Raw genomic sequence first — 21656 nt, 5'->3', positions numbered from 1 at the left:
GCAAAAATACTGGCATAAAAACAGGCATGTAGATTAATGGAACAGAACAGAGTGCCTGGAAGTAAACCTATGCATGTATGTTCAATTAATTTGTGACAAAGGAGCCAATAATACACAATAGCAAAAAAATACTCTCTTCAATAAATGGTGTTCAGAAAACTAGATAGCCACATGCTAAAGAATGAAACTAGACCACGATCCTACATCATATACAAAAATTAACTCAAAATGGATGAAAGGCTTAAATCTAAGATCTGAAATTATAAAACTCATAGGAAAAATCATAGAAGGTAAGCACTTTCACAATGATCTTGGCAACGACTTTTTGGATTTGACATCAAAAGCAAAGACGACAAAAGTAAAAATAAACAAGTTTGACTGCATTAAACTAAAAAGCTTCTGAAGAGCAGAGAAAATCATCAACAAAATGAAAAGGCAACCTACCGAATGTAAGAAAATATTTGCAATTCATGTATCTGAGAAGGGGTTAATATCCAAAATATATTAAGAACTCATACAACTCAACAACACAAAATGAATCTGATTAAAAAATGGGAGAGGGACTAAAAAGACATATTTCCAAAAAAGACATCCAAATGGCCAATGGAGGTACATGAAAAGGTGCTCAACATCACTAACCATAAGGAAATGCAAATGAAATCCACAATGATATAACCTCACACCTGTTAGCACAGATATTATCAACAAGACAACAAATAACAAGTGTTGCTGAGGATGTGGAAAGGGAACCCTTGTGCACTGCTGGTGGGATGGTAAATTGGTGCAGCCACTATGGAAAACAGTATGGAGGTTTCTCAAAAAATTAAAAATGGGGGGCGGTCGGATGGCTCAGTTGGTTAGAGTGTGAGCTCTCAATAAGATTGCCAGTTCAATTTCCTCCATGGGAGGGTGGGCTGCGTCCCCTACAACTAGATTAAAAATGGGATGGTGGGCTGTGCCCCTGCAACTAAAGATTGAAAATGGCAACTGGATTTGGAGCTAAGCTGCGCCCTCCACAATTACATTGAAGGACAACAACTTGGAGCTGATGGGCCCTGGAGAAACACACTGCTCCCAATAATCCCCAATAAAATTAAAAAAAAAATATTAAAAATGGAACTTCCATGTGATCCAGAAATCCCACTTCAGGGTAATATCCAAAGCAAACAAAATCACTATCTCGAAAAGATATCTGCAGCATTATTTACAATAGCCAAGACATGGAAACAACCTATGGGTGGATGAATGGATTTTAAAAAATGTGGTATATATACAATATAATATGACAACATGGATGGACCTGGAGGGCATTATGCTAAGTGAAATAAGTCAGACAGAGAAAGACAAACACTGTATGATCTCACTTATATGTGAAATCTAAAAAAAAAACACCCCAAACTCTGACTTCTGGTTTTTTACTGGGTTGGGGAGCTACTTTTACAAAGCAGCAAATGGTGCTGTCTGGGTGGAGGAAAAGAAGTACCAGCAGCTTCAGTGTTAGCTATAGAGCAATGGAGCAGGTAGGGGTAGGGGCAGAAAGAGATGCATGTCACGTGACACAGCGAAAGGAGAAAGATAAGCCTTAGATCATAAGTCAGCTTGCCACTACCACCTATGGCTTTGAAAGGGCACCATTGTTTCTTATTGTATCACCAGCTCGTTAATACAAGTAAGCAGTCATTACAAGTGATACGAGAGAGAACATAATTTACATTTTAAGTAGTTAGTCGTGGTTTCCTCAGTAATCCTATACTCAAATGCATGCCTTTCTAAAACACTTCAAAGGCACAGTTCAGGTCAATACATTAAGGTTTCCTTTTGTCTATGAAAGGGTGCTTCTCAGAAGTTATGATTTCAGTACCAATTGCACAGACTGCTTTGCTGGGTGAAAATGCAATCCCTTGCCTGAAATGGAGGTGGAAACTTTTCCAACATGAATAATTATTTCCACTGACATTCTGACACAATTAACAGGAAGTGCTGTATTTGAGAATGGTCAGTAGGGGTGGGTATGAATAATATTAACTTTTGAAATGCAAAACCATACAAATTAATTTTATTTATACCATAAAGTTATATTAATAGCATTATTTTAAAAAACCCAAACTCATATAGAGAACAGATCGGTGGTTGCCAGAGGTGGGAGGTAGGGAGTGGTGAAGGTGGCCACAAGGTACAAACTTCCAGTTATAAGATAATAAAGTCACAGGGATGTAATATATAGCATAGTGACTACAGTTAACAATACTTTATTGTATGTTTGAAATTTGCTAAGAAAGTAAATCTTAAAAAGTTCTCATCACAAGAAAAAATTGTAGGGGGCTGGGGGGTGGAGGGTGGGAGATGAGGGTAAGGGGGATCGAATATATGGTGATGGAAGGAGAACTGACTCTGGGTGATGAACACACAATGGGATTTATAGATGATGTAATACAGAATTGTACACCTGAAATCTATGTAATTTCACTAACAATTGTCACCCCAATAAATTTAATAAAAGAAAATTAAAAAAAAGAAAAGAAAAAATTGTAACTGTGTAGTGATAGGCATTAACTAAAACTTATTTTTAAAAAGAAAGAAAAATAGCATTACGCAGAAATACAACAAATTTCCCACTACTTGTCTTTAAAAGGAAAAAGTAAAAGAGTTTTCTGGGTTTAAAAAAAAAAGCAACTGCCAAATAAAAGAGCAACAACAAAAACTAAAGTTCTTTACTTAGAGGTAACTGTACACTGACTCTAATATCCCAAGCACAGAACTATCTATAAGGTTTGTAGCATACCTGGAGAGAAAAATATAATTTCGTAGCATACCTGAAATTCTCAGTTGAAGAGTTATTATTTGTTTGATTCTCAGAGCCACGTATTTTTGGTAAAATCTTTTCTGCCATATTATACATGTTATCTGTGTTGCTGCCTACTTTTATTCTGGATGATCTCCTTAACACACATGGAGGGTCCTGGCTTGAGCTATTTTCCACTGGATTGGAATTTCCTTTATTATTTAGTAGATCACAAGAAATGGCATTTTGATGAACCAAAGTCTGCAATCCAAATGGATTTGGGTCTTCTAGAGTCTGCAATAAGATATAAAAATTTGCACAAAGAATTACAACAATGCAAAAAAAATTAAATCTAAAATAAATTAAGTTTATCTTTTTTGCTGATTACACGAAAATGTCTCTTATAAAAGTACAAAAATCTAGGCATATATGAACATAATGAAAAATTGTATAATAATTAATATATAAAGGACAATGCATGTTTAAAAGCCTAACGCAAACAGAGCACAAGTAAAAAATATTTTTACCAATATTTATCCTTAAAATTTAAGGGCCAACAACCTAAGGTTACTCTTTAATTTCATAGGAAATCAGTAGCACAGAATGATGAGAAATACATACAAACAGTAGCAATGTCATACTAGGTCAGATCAGTGTTCTATTCAGCCTAGTATTTTGTTATTTGACAGCAGCAGTAAATGATATTTTGTGGAAAAAGATATTATATAAACTCCATTACATTGATTTTAAAAGGTTAACAGTGTATCATGAATGGCTCTAACTTCCCCTTAACAACCCATTATAGACTTAGACTTAACTTTCATGATGATATATATTTTTATACATATCATATAAACCTTTCTTGAACTTATTTATAGTCTCAGTTTGAAAAGTTTCTTAAGGTAACAAGGTCCATATTTTTACTACAGTTGAGTAAAAGAATATTTGATATATTCAAAATCAATCTTTCTACTTTTAAAAAAGATTTTTTTTCTTTAAGACTTGTTAGGTTCATGGTCATTCTATCAACACCAACCATAATTTCCTATACTTTACTCATATTGCCTCATTTCAGATTAGAATACTGGAATGTTTAATTTAATCTTCATGCCCTATCCCCACGATTAGTTTCTCTTTTTCTAAATTTTTTTCATCCTATTATGTCTGTTTCGAGATTTTTTTTTTAACCAGAATTACATGCAGTATTATTATTCTACATGTGTATGTTGCACATGACCTCAATATCATGTTATTTAAAACGTCCCAGGGATGTTCATAGGAGCATTTTGGTACTAGCAAAAAGAAAAAAAGATAATCTAAATAACCATCATTAGTGAATCAGTCAAATAAATTACACACACACACACACACACACACACACACACACACACACACACAGCCATACTACTGTTAACCAAGTGAAAATATTTAAGTATTGAAAATATCAAGGAGGAGGTCCAAGATGATGGATTAGGTAAACACTATGCCCGCGGCCTGCCAAGATCACATCAAAATTACAACTAAATTACAGAACAATCAACATGGAAAATCATCTGAAGACTAGCAAAACAGAACCTTATAACTAAGGATATACAGAAGAGGCCACATCAAGACTGGAAGGAGGGGTGGAGATGTAAAACAAGCTGACCCCAAACCCACAAGTAGTGGTTGAGCACCAGGAGGAACAGCTTGGTGGCGGAGATCCCCCATGAAGAGGGAGGGGTCCCAGCCCCACACTGGGCTCCCCAGCCCAGGGGTCCTGGATTGGGAAGAGGAGTCCCCATAACATCTGGCAGTGAAAAGCAGTGAGGACGCTATCCAACTGACCCAGTGAGATGGAAGGTGGCTGGAAACCCAGATGTCCTCTTAAACAGCCTGCACATAGGCTCACTTGCTTGCAAACACTCATCTGTGCTCTGGTGAAGGGGCGGCAACTTGAGAGGTGCCAGAGACATAGGGGAAAAGACTAAGTTGTGTGACTTCTGGGTGAGTGTGGGAGGGGCAGCAGCCATTGTGTATGTGTGGAGTCTGCCTCATATATAGCCTACAGGAGGGTGCCATCTTTTCTATGTTGAACCCTCCCCCAAAGGGCCAAATCTGAGAGCACGTTGGTTTGGTAAAATCCGTATGTGTGTGCCACCTTGGTGATGCCATGGATCCCCACCCCACCCAGCTAGTGCTGCATAACCCAGAGCGCTCTTGGATCCTGGGTGGCCAGCCCCACCCCACAAGCTATGGAAGCCATTTATACCTGTGCACAACCAGTCAGCGTGGGAGTCATTCCCACCCACTAATGTACTAAAAACAATCAAGGCTCAACTACAACAGAATACACACAACACACACAAGGGACACTCCCAGAACTCATGCACAGGTGATCAGGGAGACTCTGTCACTGAACCACACAGGACACATACTATATAAGGCCACACACATTATAAGGCCCCAGAGCGGCAGCCAGAATCAGGAAACAAAAAACATATCCGAAATAAAAGAACAGGAGAAATCTCCAGTAACAGAACTAAATGAAATGGAGGCAACCGACATACCAGAGACAGAGTTTAAAATATTGGTTATAAGAATGCTTAAGGAACTTAGTGAGAACTTAAACAAAGGACAGAAAGCATAAAGAAGGACACAGAAACCATTAAAAAAAAGTCAGAAACAAAGAATATAATAACTGAGGAACACACTAGATGGAATCAACAGCAGATTAGATGAAGCATAAGATCAAATCAACAATTTAGAAGACAAGGTAGCAGAAAACACTCAATTGGAACAACAATGAGTGAAAAAAAACAAAGATAGTTTAAGAGATCTTTGGGACATCAAGTATAACAACATTTACGTCATAGGAGTATCAGAAGGAGAACAGAAGGAGCAAGGGATTGAGAACCTATCTGAAGAAATAATGACTGAAAACTTTTTTAACCTGGTGAAGGATATAGACATACAAGCCCAGGGAGCACAGAGAGTCCCAAACAAGATGAACCCAAGCAGGCCCATACCAAGACACATCATATTAAAATACCAAAGGCTAAAGACAAAGAGAGAATCCTAAAAGCAGCAAGAGAATGACAACTCGTTACTTACAAGGGAGTTCCCATAAGACTGTCAGCTGATTTCTCAACAGAAATTTTGCAAGCCAGAAGGGGCTGGCAGAGAATATTCAAAGTGGTGAAAAACAAGAGCCTACAACCAAGATTACTCTACACAGTAAGGCTATCATTTAAAATTGAAGGAGAGATAAAGAGCTTCCCAGACAAGAAAAAGCTAAAGGAAATCATTACCACCAAGCCACTATTACAAGAAATTTTAAAAGGACTTCTTTAAGAAGAAGAATGGGGGGGAAACAAACAAAAGAAGATCAAATATATGAATAAAATGGCAATAATGGTACCTATCAATAATCACTTTAAATGTAAATGGATTAAATGCTCCAATCAAAACACCGAGGATAGCTGAATGACAAGAAAACAAGACCCATGCATATGCTGTCTACAACAGATCCACCTTAGATCAAAAGACACCTATGGACTAAAAGTAAAGGGATGGAAAAAAGGTATTTCACGCAAATGGAAATGAGAAAAAAGCTGGGGTAGCAATATTTATATTGGACAAAATAGACTTTAAAATGAAGACTATAATAAGAAACATGAAGGACATTACATAAGATAAAGGGATCAATCCAACAAGAGGACATAACCCTAGTAAACTTCTATGCACTCAACACAGGAGCACCTAAATATGTAAAACAAATGCTGACCGACATAAAGGCAAAGATCAACAGTAACACAATTACAGTAGGGGACTTTAACACCAGACTCGTGCCAATGGACAGATCTTCCAAACAGAAAATCAACAAGAAAACAGCAGCCTTAAATGACACACTACAACAGGGGGATTTAATTGATATTTTTAGAGCATTTCACCTCAAAGCAGCAGAATATACATTCTTTTCAAGTGCATATGGAACATTTTCCAAGATAGACTACATGTTAGGCCACAAAACAAATCTCAGTGATTTTAAGAAGACTGAAATCATATCAAGTGTTTTCTCTGACCACCATGGTATGAAACTAGAAATCAATTACAAGAAAAAAACTGAAAAATGCACAAACAGTTGGAGGCTAAATAACATGCTAATAATAATGAATGGGTCAACAACGAGATCAAGGAAGAAATCAAAGGATGCCTCTGACAAACAAAAATAAAACACAATAACCCAAAATCTACAGGACATGGTGAAAGCAGTCCTAAGAGGGAAATTGATAGCAATGCAAGCCTACCTCAAGAAATAAGAAAAATCTCAAATAGACAGTCTAACTTTATACCTAAGGGAAATGGAAAAAGAACAGCAAACAAAACCCAAAGTGAGTACAGAAAGGAAATAATAAATATCAGAGCAGAAATAGATAAAAGACAGTCTTAAAAAAAAATACAAAAGATCAATGAAACCAAGAGCTGGTTTTTTGAAAAGATAAACAAAACTGAAAAACCTTTAACCACACTCATCAAGAAAAAAAGACAGCGGACCCAAACAAAATCAGAAATGAAAGAGGAGAAGTGACAATGGATGCCACAGAAAAAAAAAAAAAAAAAAAATTTAAGAAAATACTATGAGCTATTATACACCAACAAATTGGACAATCTGGAAGTAATGGATAAATTCCTAGATGCATACAATATTCCAAGGCTGAATACAGAAGAAACGGAAAATCTGAACCAATTATTACTAATGAAATCAAATCGGTAATCAACAAACCCTTAACAAACAGAAGACTTGAACCAGATGGCTTCACAGGTGAATTTTACCAAACATTCAAAGAAGAATTACCACCTATCTTTCTCAAAATACTTGCAAAAAATTCAAGAGGAGGGAAAGCTCCCAAGCTCATTTTATGAAGCAAGTACTACCCTTAATCCAAAACCACACAAAGACATTACAAAAAAACTACGGGCTGATATCCCTAATGAACATAGATGTAAAAATCCTCAACAAAATATTAGCAAACCAAATTCAGCAATACATTAAAAGATCATACACCAAAATCAAATGGGATTCATTCCTGGTATGCAAGGTTGGTTCAATATCTCTGCAAATCAATTAATGTAATACACCACATAAACAAAATGAAAAATAAGAGTCATATCAATAGATGCAGAAAAAACATCTGACAAAATCTAGCATCCATTTATGATAGAAACTCTCAGCCAAGTGGGAATAGAGGGAACATCTCTCAACATAATAAAGGCCATATATGACATACCCACAGCTAATATCATACTCAGTGGGAAAAAGGTAAAAGCATTCTCCTTAAGATCAGGAACAAGACAAGGATGTCTACTTTCACAACTTTTATTCAACATAGTCCTGGAAGTCCTAGCTGCAGCAATCAGACAAAAGAAAGAAATAAAAGGAAAAAGTAAAATGAGAAAAGGAAAAAGTAAAACTGTCATTATTTGCAGATGACATGATACTATATATAAGAATCCCAAAATTCCACCAAAAAATTATTAGAACTGATAAATGAATTCAGTAAAATAGCAGGATTCAAAATTAATACTCAGAAGTCGGTTGTATTTTTATACACCAATAACAAGCAATCAGAAAGAGAAATTAAGAAAGCAATTCCATTCATAACTGCATCAAAAAAATAAAATACTTAGGAATAAATTTAACCAAGGAAGTAAAAGACCTGCACTCAGAAAATTATAAGACATTGAAGAGAGAAATTAAAGAAGATACAAATAAATGGAAACATATACCATGCTCATGGATAGGAAGAATACAGTTAAAATGTCCATACTACCCAAAGCAATCTATAGATTCAATGCAATCTCTATGAAAACACCAGTGGCATTTTTTTCACAGAACTAGAGTAAATAATCCTAAAATTTATATAGAACCATAAAAGACCCTGAATAGCCAAGGCCACACTGAGAAAAAAGAACAAAGCTGGAGGTATCATGCTACTTGATATCAATTACACTACAAGGACACAGTAATCAAAACAGCATGGTATTGGCATAAAAACAGACACAAAGATCAATGGGACAAAATAGAGAGCCCAGAAATAAACCCATGCCTATATGGTCATTTCATCTATGACAAAGGAAGCAAGAATATACACTGGGGTAAAGATAGTCTATTCAATCAATGATGCTGAGAAAACCAGACAGACACATACAAAGAAATGAAACTGGACCACCTTCTTACCCATATACAAGAATAAATTGAAAATGGATTAAAGACTTAAATGTAAGACCTGAAGCCATAAAATTCCTAGAAGAAAATATGGGAAATAAACTCTCAGACATTACTTACCCTTAATAATATTTTTACTGATGTCTCCTTGGGCAAGGGAAACAGAAGAAAAAATAAACAAATGGAACTACATCAAACTAAAAAATTTTGGCACAGCAAAGGAAACAATCAACAAAACAAGAAGACATCCTACTGAACGGGAGAAGATATTTAGCAATGATACATCTGATTATGGGTTAATATATAAAATTTAAAAGAAACTCACACAACTCAACACCAAAAAAACAAACATTCCAATTAAAAAATGGGCAGAGGAACTGAATAGACATTTCTCCAAAGAGGACATACAGGTGGCCAAGAGACATATGAAAAGATGCTCAACATCACTAATCATCACAGAAATGCAAATAAAAACCACAATGAGATTCACCTCCCACCTATCAGAATGGCCATCTTCAATAAGTTAAACAAATGTTGGCAAGGATGTGGAGAAAAGGGAACATTTGTATACTGTTGGTGGGAATGCAAATAGGTGTAGCCACTGTGGAAAGCAGTATGGAGGTTCCTCAAAATATTAAAAATAGAACTACCTGATGACCCAGCAATTCCACTCCTGGGTATTTATCCAAAGAAGTCCAAAACACTAATTTGAAAAGATATATGCACCCCTATGTTTACTGGAGTGCTATTCACAACAGCCAAGTATGGAAACAACCGAAATGCACATCAATGGACAATTGGATAAAGAAATTGTGGTACATATATACAATGGAGTATTACCTCTGCCAGAACAAAAAATGAAATCTTACCATTTGCAACAATATGGATGGATATAGAGGGTATAAGGCTAAGTGAAATAAGCAGACTGAGAAAGACAAATACCATATGATCTCACTTATATGTGGAATATAAAGAACACAAGAAACGAACAAACAAAACAGATACAGACAACACACAGATGGTTGCTAGAAGGGAGGTGAGTTGGAGAGAGGGGTGAGAAAGATAAAGGGATTAGGAAGTACAAATTGGGAGTTACAAAACAGTCACAGGGATGTGAAATAACGGTATGGGAAATACAGTCAATATTACTGTAAAAACTATGGACAGTGTCAGATGGGTATTAAACTTATCAGGGGGAACACTTCATAAATTATATAAATGTCTAACCACTATGCTGTACACCTGAAACTAGTATCAAATAATATTGAATGTCAACTATAATTAAAAATATATATAGTCAAAGAATGTACAATATAGAAAATATAGTTAATGGTATTGTAATAACTATGTACAGTGGTAGTTGGGTAGTAGACTTGGGGTTATCACTTTGTGAGGTGTGTAAGTGTCCAATCACTATGTTGTGCTGTACACCTGAAACTAATAAAATAAATTTCAAACTATGTTTTAAAATATATTTAAGTAGTGTTACATTTGCTGACACCTAAAGATAACCAAAATGTATTATCAAATTTAAAAAACAAATTGCAAAGCACTGTATATAACCCCATTTATATAAGATAAACTTACATAGAATATGCATACACACCAAACTGTTAACAGTGATTATCTCCGGAACATCGAGTTGTGGGAGACTTTTTCTTACTGTATTATTATGTATTGCTGTAATGTTTGAATTTTCTTATAATGAGGGTGTATTACTATTTTAATCAGGAAAAGAAATAAAGATTTTTTAAAATTGTCAACATGAAAATAAAACTTGGCAAGTGGCAAACCACAGCAGGGTCTCTAGGCATAATACTGCAGGAATTCTAAACCCCAGAAACTATGCCACCTGACAGTATCCTCAGACACAGAATGCAAAGTTCTGCTAAAGCCAGGCATCATTTTCCCCTCTTCTAGCTGCCCAATCTCATCCACATTTATTTCTACTTGGACACAGAAATATGTGCAAGTAGAAATAAATGTGGGGTATCTACTGTGTACCCAGGTAAACATAGTGACTTTCCAAGAGAATAGGGAAAATTCTGGTGAAGTATTCTTTACTTCCTGTATATAAGCAATCTAATAATATATCTTCTCAGGTCTTCCGGGGACAAACTTAACTATTTTAACTTTTACCCCCTTGAAAACTCTACACCAGGAACTTCTAAAAAGATCACTGTATACTTCAAAGTCAAAAACTATCTTTTGAGTGTTGATATTTGGCAGTAGAAGGTTTGAATTTAAAATACAGTATATGGGAAATGAAGGTCACTACAAAAGGCAAAAATCATAGACTCATGCTTACTTGCTGCACTGAAAGATGCTTATCCTGCAGCTCAGCTAATGTGGAATCTTGTTCAAATGGTGGAGTAGAACAAAGAGACTCAAAATTCACCTCTGTGCTTTGTGTACAATCTTCATCAGTCTGAGACATGTTAGGCTTTATTCCTAAACATTCATTTCCAGCACTGAGAATGCTGCCTCTCTCTCTTCCGTGACAGAAGGGTCCCTCCGTGGCTTCTGACAATGTATTTAGGGCTGCTAACAACTCAGCTGGCAATGCATCATCCTTTGTGTTTTCTAGTAAGTCGCTGTGGTATGTCAAAGGTATTGATATGGAATTTGGAGAGTTGCTCAATGGGTTCATAAACTCTCTAGGTTCAAAATCAGTCATTATTTCAAACACTCCTTCTTCTTGGGTGATTTCTGGTGGTGTTAGTAACTTTTCTAAGGCAGACACAAAAGTTTCAAGAGAGCTTTCTTCATCCTTGGTTTCTTCGGAAGTCATGGTCAACGTGACTTCCTTTTCAGACTCAGAAAATGTACTTGGTGCTGCTAAGATCTCCTGTGGCTCTATTAACAATTTCTCCTTTACAGCAACCATATGAGATACTTCAATGGCAGAACCCGAGAGAAGACTAATTTCAGGAGCATCTCTGCCTGCACTTAGTTCCTGTGGGTCCCAAAAAGAAATTGCATCAATACGGCATATACAAAATAGTGTTTCAAGTGAAAACGCTATAGTTTTTCAATTTATCGTGCTGGTAAGTTACCACCAAAAAGTTTTATCGACTTTCCTCCCCTTCCATAAATAAAAATATTCTTTACTACTTTTCTATACCAAATCACTAATAACTCTGAACTCATAGTTAAACATTTTATAGTGGACAAAGGGTAAAATTGGCTGGACCATAATTACAGATAGCAAATTATCTGTTCAGCTAAGTCTAAATTAACTGTGTTAAAAGAAGCAGCAGAGATGGCATGGATAATTAAATTAATAGATTATCTCAAAACTCCACTGCAGTTAATGATTGCCAAAAACCTACTGAATTTTTAAAAAATTATTAACCAGGAATAAAATCATATAGTTTCACCTTCTTTTTATTCCCCACCTCTGGATGAGTATGTAAATGTGAAATAAAAAGCCAAAGACAGAAGGTCAGAGAGAAAAAGAGGAGAAATGACACAGCTCTATGCAAATATTATGAGTCCAGTCTATAAATAAACGGTTCTGGGTTATGGTTGTTTTAAACAAAAAACACAAAACTTGTATTTCTAAATGACTATTATTTTTCAAAGACATCATCTTAATAGGTTATGCCTGTTCTCACGTTTACACTGCTCAAAATATTATTAGACTTCCTCTTTTGAAATTGCTTTCAAAATCTATTTATAAGTCATTCAAAAAAACCACTCTCAATCCTTTAAAGGCACTGAACTATTTTCAACATTAAAAACTGTTAATTTGTTTGACCTTAAATAACAGAATAGGTTTCAATGACTTCGGGCTTTTTCTAAAAACTCAATCAACCTTCCATTGACACACCACTCTGATAGAATGCATTGTAATTTGTAGGCCCTCTAATATTCTGATTTCATTTGAATAAGAGAAGTGAAAACTATTTTATTCTCCCTTTCCTCATTTTCTACCAGCCACCATTTATCTTCTCTGTATATAACATACAATGCTAAGAAGATATATTTATTTAACAGTAATGCAAACTATAATTTGCTTTGAAAGATAAAAAGAATTTAGAAGGAATTAAGGAACCAGACTCTTTAAGTCGTAATTCAAGTGAAGTCATTATATTAACTAAATTCAAGGCCATAGATGTAATAAAGTATGTACATTGGACACTGCCCTAAAGAAACTTAATTTCTAACTGAAGATTGAAGGCATAAATACATAAGATATTAAATAAAGTATAAATAATATAAAAACAAAACAAAACACTGAATTCAAATGGAACGGCATTAACCACAGAGCCTAGTAAGTTATACGACTAAGTTTTCTAGGGGGAAAAAAGGGGAATCAGTTGAGAGTTTTCATGATTGTTTTTAAAATGTTTGGTTAAAGAAAGGTTTCTTTACCACAACAATTTTCAGGGCATGTGCATTATAAATCTCTGAGGAGACTTTAGGATACAGTGTTCTCCAAACTTCTTTATTCAAAAAATCTCTTTTCTCAAAAGAGCTATTAATGTTATAGCAAGTGATTGGAATATACTGATATACTAAGTAAATAATGAATGTTCATGAGGGAGCAATTCCTTTGATCAAGATCAGCAGTCATGAAACAGAGCCACAGAGGAAAGGGGACTTGAGCCAGAAATTAAAGACTTGTGAAGGAGTGAAAGAAGGGAGAAACACATATTTAAGCACCAAGTAGGGACCAGAACTATCACCATGAACTATCATTGCTTATTGCTTAGTCCTCACAGTAATCCTGTGAAATGGGTATTACTAGAGGTATTTTACACATGTAAATGACAGAGTTGCCCTTGGAATGCACACCTATCTGGTTCCAAATTTTATGCTGTTTCCCTTGTTTCCGGGTTCCTAATCTAAACAAAGGCATGGAGGCAGGAACATGAAAGGTACAGCTGAGATGAAGCAAGATACAGGTATGGTAGGGTTGGCCTAGGGAGGTCCTTGATTGTGTGAGTCCATTGTGGGCAAAGCCAGGCTTATAGTCCTCTGATTCCCCATACTGCCAAGCAGAAAGCAAAGCCGAAACAAGCATTCAATATATGGTTACTGTTTAGCCACTGGAAGATGGGAAAACAGGATCTAGAAGAAAATATTAAAGGAACTAGGGTAACAAATAAACCAGCAGAAGTTATTTCTACTATATCATCTCAGTGACTAGTTTGATAATAACTTATAAGCTTCTCCTCTAGACAAAGGATAAGAGACTTATAATGCTGGATAAGGAACACAGATCAAGAAAGAATAAATACTGGAAGGGGTTGTTAGACAAGAATAGATTTCTATCTATTGAAATGGTTTAGTTATATTTATGACTAGGGGAAGAGTCTAAATGGGCATGAGATAGTAATCAACATAATTTTTTAAAAAATTTAAATCCATGATCTAAATAATCTGTTATGTAGACCAACCTTTTCTGGGTGTGGAAAAACTTCAGGATTTTCAGCCTTAGGTCCTAGAAAATAACAATATATGTTTACATTCCAGTTTTATTAAAGCACTAAAAACATATCCTCTCAGTCAGCATTTCTTTCTTAATCATATAACTTGAAATGACTCCCATAGACAAATATTTTATAAATATTATAGCAATTTATTAGTATAAAAGAATCATTACGTTGGCAATGAAGTTATAAAAGAAAAATTTGGGCTGGCCCAGTGGCTCAGGTGGTTGGAGCGCCATGCTCCTAACGCCAAGGTTGCTGGTTCGATTTCCACATGGCCCAATGAGCTGCGCCCTCTACAGCTAAGATTGTAAACAACAGCTCTCCCTGGAACCAGGCAGCTCAGCCGAGCAGCTGGAGGTCGGCGTGGGCTGCTGTGTGCTGCTGTGTGCTGCCGTGGGCTACTGTGTGCTGCTGTGGGCTGCCGTGGGCTGCCATGAGCGGCCGGCAGCCATCGTGAGCGGCTGGCAGCCAGCGAGAGCTGCCGTGAGCTGCTGTGAGCGGCCGAACAACGACTGGTGACCAACTGCCTCAGCCAGGGGGGGTGCAAGGCTCATAACACCATCATGGGCCACGGAGCTGTGTCCTACACAACTAGACTGAGAAAAAGGCTTGAACTGGAATGGGTGGGGGGACAGAAGAAGAAAGGGGGGGGAAGAAAAATTTTCCATTTCTCAAAAAAATATTTTATATGAAGCCAAGTAAAATTATAATTATTTGGAATTAGTTTGGCTAAAAACCAACCATTCCATTTTGGCTGAGTTATTCTAAGTATTTGTAACTACATGAAGAAAAAAACGTATCTACTTTCTCAGTATCATTATCTCTTCCATTACAGGTAATAAAATTCATGCTGTCAAGTAAGACACGAAAAGGAATGCCCCAAGTGGGAACGAAAGGAGTAAGGAGATTGTCCTAAATGTGATTTCACCTTCACCATCCACTCCTCATCCCGTCACGTCTGAGGTGAGCTGGCTGACAGCAATTCATACCAAGTTAAGAGGATCAAGAAAAAAGATATTTCTCCTACTCCATTCCTCTTGCCTCCTACCTTCACCATCAGGCCCAGGCACCCTGACATACTTAGATAGGAATTCAGGGCTCACTGGCTTTTCAAGCATATGTTGACTCCTTCTCCTGGTTTCTTTTAATTAGGCAATATCTAGAGCCAGAGTATAAGCAACTGATTATCTGCTGAAACTCAGACTGCATCCTCACAAGCAAGACAGGATTGTCCAGGAAAAGAAATAATCATAAATATGCCTACTGAACTTTACATACAGCAAAAACCTATTTTTATTTTTTTTTAATTTTTATTTTTTGGCTCTACCTTTGCCATTTGATGATGAAAAGCTATGAAAATCAGCTAGGAGGGTTAATACCACAGCATTCCATTCCCTCACAGGATGATGAGCAAAAAGTAATAGGAATAAATCATTTCATATTCTTGCATTAGAGTCCTCTGTGCTAAGCAATAATGATATATTACAGTATATCCTATTTAAGGTTTATATATCTGGTTGCTTAAAATGTAATACCAATTAAGGAACATTTGACAACAACAGATACAGTGGCTGTTGGCCACCACCACCCTTAGGAGCCACCCGCCCAGGCACTGCTGCAGGCCGCTGCCCAGGTCTTGGGAAGTTCTGTATTGTTTAACAACCATGGACTCCCAAGTACAGCAGCAACAAAGGAATCTCTCACTACATGAACACATGAGTATGAAATTACTGCAAGAAGCTGGAATCGCCATTCCCAAAGGATATGTGGCTAAATCACCAGATGAAGCTTAGGAAATCACCAAAAAATTAGGCTCAAAAGATGTTGTGATAAAGGCACAGGATTTAGCTGGTGGTAGAGAAAAAGGCACATTTGAAAGTGGCCTCAAAGGAGGAGTGAAGATAGTTTTCTCTCCAGAAGTAAAAGTTGCTTCCTACAAATGATTGGGGAAAAGTTGGTTACCAAGCAAACATGAGAAAAGGGCAGAATTTGCAAACAAGTGAGCAAAGAAGTTACCTCAGGAGAGAATACTACTTTGCAATAACAATGGAAAGGTCATTTTAAGGTCCTGTATCAACAGGAAGTTCTCAAGGTGGTGCAAACATTGAAGATGTTGCTGCAGAGCCTGAGGCCATAGTTAAAGAACCTATTGATATTGTAGAAGGCATCAAAAAGGAAGAAGCTGTCTGGCTTACACAGAAGACGGGATTTCTACTTAATGTTGTAGATTCTGTGGCAGAAAGCATGGTAAAGCTTTACAACCTATTTCTGAAATACGTTGCAACCATGGTAGAAATAAACCCAATGATAAAGGATTCAGATGGAGCTGTGCTCGGTATGAATACAAAGACACATTTTAATTCTAATTCTGCTTATCGCCAGGAAAAGATGTTTGACCTACAGAACTGAACTCAGGCAGATGAAAGAGACAAAGATGCAGCTAAGGCAGATCTCAACTACACTGGCCTAGATGGGAGTATAGACTGCCTAGTAAATGGTGCTAGTTTGGTTATGGCCACAGCAGATATAATAAAACTTCATGGAGGGACTCGGCTAACGTTCTTGATGTTGGTGGTGGTGCCACAGCCCATCAAGTAACAGGAGCATTTAAGTTTATCACTTCATATTAAAAGGTGCTGGCTATTCTGGTCAACATTTTTGGAGGAATTGTGGGCTGTGATGTTATTGCACAGGGTACAGTCATAGCAGTAAAGGATTTGGAAATTAAAATACCTATTGTGGTACAGTTACAAGGTACATTAGTTGATGATGCTAAGGCACTGATAACGGACAATGGAGTTAAAATTCTTCCTTGTGATGACTTGGATGAAGCTGCTAAAATGGTTGTAAAGCGCTCTGAAAGAGTGACCTTAGCCAAGTAAGCCCAGGTGGGTGTGAAATTTCAGTTGCCAATCTGACCTGAGAACCTAGTGGATGGCTGAAGGTGTTAAATGTACTGTAATTGTTAAAAATACTGTGTTCTGTATTTTGATTGTTCTTTTTCTAGTTAGTGTTTAATGACTGCAAATGCCATTCAGGCACAAAAACTGTTAAAAGCATTTGGTCTGCATTTAATTCAAGTTTTGAGAATAGGTTGTTTGTATACAGAATGTGTAATACAGTTATCTAGTGTCTTTTCTTGCAGCCTTCTCGTTTACTTCTACAGGATGTCACTTGCAATATGCCAGTTTTTTATTGTTGGGTACAACATTCTTCATTGATATGAGTTCTATGAATAAAATAAATATGAAGATAAAGCTTTATTATTAGTATTAGAAATCTATTGTATCTAATAACTAGCTTCATTAGTAGAACAATGTATTAAAACAATATTTTATAGAAGTGTTTATCTTCAACACCAAATACCTAACTAATTATACCAATCATTATTTATAAACAGAGGTTTCAAACACTCCCCAGAATATTTCTTCAAGTATTTCAGTGCCGTAACTTGTTAATTATTTGAACATTGTTTTAATCATTACAAAACACTGATAACTGCAAGTCTTCATGATCCTGTGGTATTGAGAAGAACCTGTAGGTTTCTATCAAGTAAAGGTATATTTACTAAGGACTTAGCAGCAAAATTAACAATTTAAGTTAATAAAAATCTCCTAATGTGAAAAAAATAGATACGTCTTCAATTATCTCTGCAAGGAGATTTCTGTTTTTAATAAAGTCTCAAATCCTTAGGGGGTTAGAGTTCAAAAACAGAGAAAAAGATTTTATCCTCTTCCTCCTCTTCTGAATTGTAAAGAAAGAACCCGCAAAGACATCTATGTTTTTAACCACCTCATCATCAAAATGATCATGGTTTTGTGCCAACAGTTACTATTTTTAAAACTTGATAAATTAATATAATAAAATGTATTATAGTAATTTGATTGCTATATTAAAACACACTTAGGGAGAATTCTCATTTTCTAGCTTCAAAATTTACTTAAAACAATTTTTATAAATAAAAACTATTTTTCTTGAATTCTTATCTCTCCTTTAGTAAATTATCAAAATATCTTGTACATTTTCTACTTATCACATGAAAGAGATAAAATGTAATGTATGAGAAATAATTCTAAAGTGCCAAATGAAAACAAAATGCTCAGAAGAGCTAAATTTTAACTCATAAACTATTTTAAGGTTAATGTTACCATATTTAATAAAGATCGTTTACTTATTTTGATCGTTCTTCAACTTGGGTACAATTACTCTTTGAATTGGGAGGGAGAAGACAGGATTGTATTGGAACAGAGTCTGCTATACTAGTTAACAACTAGACAGTTTCCTTATATATAATTTAATCTATAGTTTAGGATGATAATAAAATGAGCTTCTTGTTCTGAACACTCTGAAGGGAGTAAAGGCAAGAGGGAGCTGCAATGAATTGCCAGAAGGGAAGGGAATTACCAATTCTATGGGTCGCTAATCACAGAAGTTTCCTGGCAACAAGAAACACCACAAAGTTATAAATCTGGTACCAACAGTACTTTTAAAGGAACAACCAATAAAAGACTTGTGACTCAAGTTCAATGATGGTGGTGGCACATGCACAGATACCAACAGCATCATAAGACATTAACGGCTCTCAGAAGGCCAAATCGGTGAGAGGTTGGAAGTATGGGAAATTCAGGAGATAGTGGTAGCCTGTTTGTCTATAAATACTGGGATTGAGTATGATAAAAATGAGAATAGATCTTTTGTCCAACTATTGCTGACATCTGTTATCACGGTAAAAACCCAAAAGAGAAAAAGGAATGCCCAGAGCATACTATCACCCATGACACCTCTCTCTCAAATTGTTCAAATCATACTTACAAAAAAAAAGACTTCAACCACTAAGATGGTACTTCTATAGCTTTATGACTGTTTCAGTCTATAAACTGCATCTTGTAAAAGAAGCTAAATAGCTTTTCACCACACTTGGGGGGTATGCTTGGCATAGTTTGTATTATATTAGGCTATTTGCTGTTAACTCAACATCTTAAAAACCACAAAGGCTTTTATACTTGGAGATAAATATCCATTACTATTTATGTTTATAGTTGTTTAATGATCAATTTATTAAACTTCTATATCTAACACATGAAAATTTGAAAACCACTGCTTCTTTTAACATCTAAACATTAATTACAAATTTAAATTCCCTTAAATAACTTAAACTACAAATTTAACATTTTTTACCACTTCAAACATATTAGCTGTTAGACAAAACACATGTGACTACATGGTTATAAAACTTATTACTGCTCTTAACCTAATTCTAAAATAATAATACATTGGTGAGATTTGTTCTACATTTTTTTCTATACTTGTTCCTATACCTTCTTAAGATTAAAGTCAGACTTATTTTGGTACTTCCCCAGGGTTACAGGAATTATATCAGATCCAAAAGAAAACAAGTATTAATAATTTCTTCAAACAGCCATTGTGGCCAGAATCTCGGCTTTTGCCTAACTGATTTTTTGATGCATGGAACTGACTGTTTCTCTCAAGATGATTCAAACCTGGCTTTACTTATAATAAGTAAATACCGTAAACTACACAACGGTTATTTTTTTATAACCTAATGTTCTGTCCAAGAATGCTGTCTTTAAGTTTTACTTAGCCAGTGTGAAAAAAGCTTTTGTGTTATTATTCTATACTGACCTGTTCAGTCAGCATTATTGCAAACTTATGCCAGCTCTTTTATCTTATCATGATTAGAAGGAACATCTAAGGCTTTAAATTCCTGATAGATGAGGGATTTAATCTGTGCAGAAAAGTCTCCTTTATTGAATATCAAATTAATCTGTCATCTTGGGACATAATTAGACCCCAGTTCTTACATGTTTTTATGAGTGACTACTGGTGCTGTGTGGTCTTTCCTTTCCGTGGTACAATTCTTATTCCAGGACTACTTGACTTACAGTTCTGTTTTCTTTCTTCTCTACTTACACAGTGATAAACAAAAATATCCTATGCTTTATAAAAGATGTATTTAATAGAGAAAAAATGCACCTATATTAACAAGTCTCTATTTCTTAAAGTCATTAAAAAGTTTTAAACATTCTACTATAATCATTTTTCCTTTTATATTAAGACTACTTATTGTACTTCTTAACAATTTTTGAGTATCTTTATGAATTCACGTTTTTTTCACAAATTTATTTCCATGAACTAAAATAACTGTTGGGGTTTTTCCCCCTGCTTAATTTGTCACAGCTTGGCCAGTGAGAGCACCACTGACCTAATTCTTTATCCTTTTTTTTTTTTTTTTAATTTTATTTTATTAAATTTATTGGGGAGACAATTGTTAGTAAAATTACATAGATTTCAGGTGTACAATTCTGTATTACATCATCTATAAATCCCATTGTGTGTTCATCACCCAGAGTCAGTTCTCCTTCCATCACCATATATTCGATCCCCCTTACCCTCATCTCCCACCCCCCACCCCCCGCCCCCATTACCCTCTGGCAACCACTAAACTAGCACGGCCCCCAGTCTTCCTTGAAAGCATCTTTGCTTTCCAACAGTAAGATGTTTCAGACCCATCCTAATATCTTCATGCTCCAAGAAAGATCAGCCATCCTATAAGAATTCCTGGTTTATTTAGCATTCATACATCCATAGCACCCATATTACTTGGCACATAACAGGCTCAATAAATATTTGTTAAAATATAAACAAATAATAGTACAGACCAAAATTTAGGTACAGGGAGTGCATGCAAGAGTTGGTGATGATCATAAGTGGTACTGCTATTGTAGGAGCGACAGAGCAGAGGAAAGAGTTTTTAAAATTTAACTTTTTCAACTTCAAGTTACCATGTCCTTGTGCCCTTTTATTATAATACTGGGTTTCATTGGCCCCTAAGAGTATTTACTACACTGTCTACAACATACATAATATTCACTCTGGGGGAGTCACTAGGAGATACCTCAGAGATAAAGACAACTATCTTCTGATATAGCTGCAACCAAGTTAAATGGCCTGTGTGACTATCAAGAAAGACATGACATACCTATTAAGAGTGCTATGAACAGAGAAAATAAATATTGTTTTCAAATTTGAATCCCAAAATTACATGTCAAAAGAGTAGACGTTTGGAGTAACAGGTACTGACTGCACCTGAGCTGCTTCTCATATGGGCAACTTTATTGCAGCACCACACAAGGCCAACAGCAATATTGATTTCATACGTAAAAACGCATGGTAGCACTGTATAGTAGACTAACCCAGGTGTAAA

General features: G+C 35.8%; 1 protein-coding gene and 1 pseudogene across 1 annotated transcript in view; one reads left to right on the top strand and one right to left on the bottom strand.

Moving 5' to 3' along the window:
* ANKRD31 (ankyrin repeat domain 31) overlaps positions 1-21656 on the bottom strand; it is a 131743-nt gene that overhangs the window by 78464 nt on the left and 31623 nt on the right. The window contains exons 6-8 of the mRNA XM_074329204.1: positions 14396-14439; positions 11299-11946; positions 2814-3076 (exon numbers count right to left, since the gene is read on the bottom strand). Coding sequence (XP_074185305.1) covers positions 2814-3076; positions 11299-11946; positions 14396-14439 — 955 coding nt within the window. The remainder of the gene's footprint in view (positions 1-2813; positions 3077-11298; positions 11947-14395; positions 14440-21656) is intronic.
* LOC141570462 (succinate--CoA ligase [ADP-forming] subunit beta, mitochondrial pseudogene) lies at positions 14995-17349 on the top strand (annotated as a pseudogene).

Source organism: Rhinolophus sinicus, linkage group LG03 (assembly GCF_036562045.2).
Source record: "Rhinolophus sinicus isolate RSC01 linkage group LG03, ASM3656204v1, whole genome shotgun sequence".
In the NCBI taxonomy this organism is placed as follows: domain Eukaryota; kingdom Metazoa; phylum Chordata; class Mammalia; order Chiroptera; family Rhinolophidae; genus Rhinolophus; species Rhinolophus sinicus.
The sequence above is the reverse complement of the archived record's forward strand: the minus strand, read 5'-3'. Positions and strand labels throughout refer to the sequence as shown.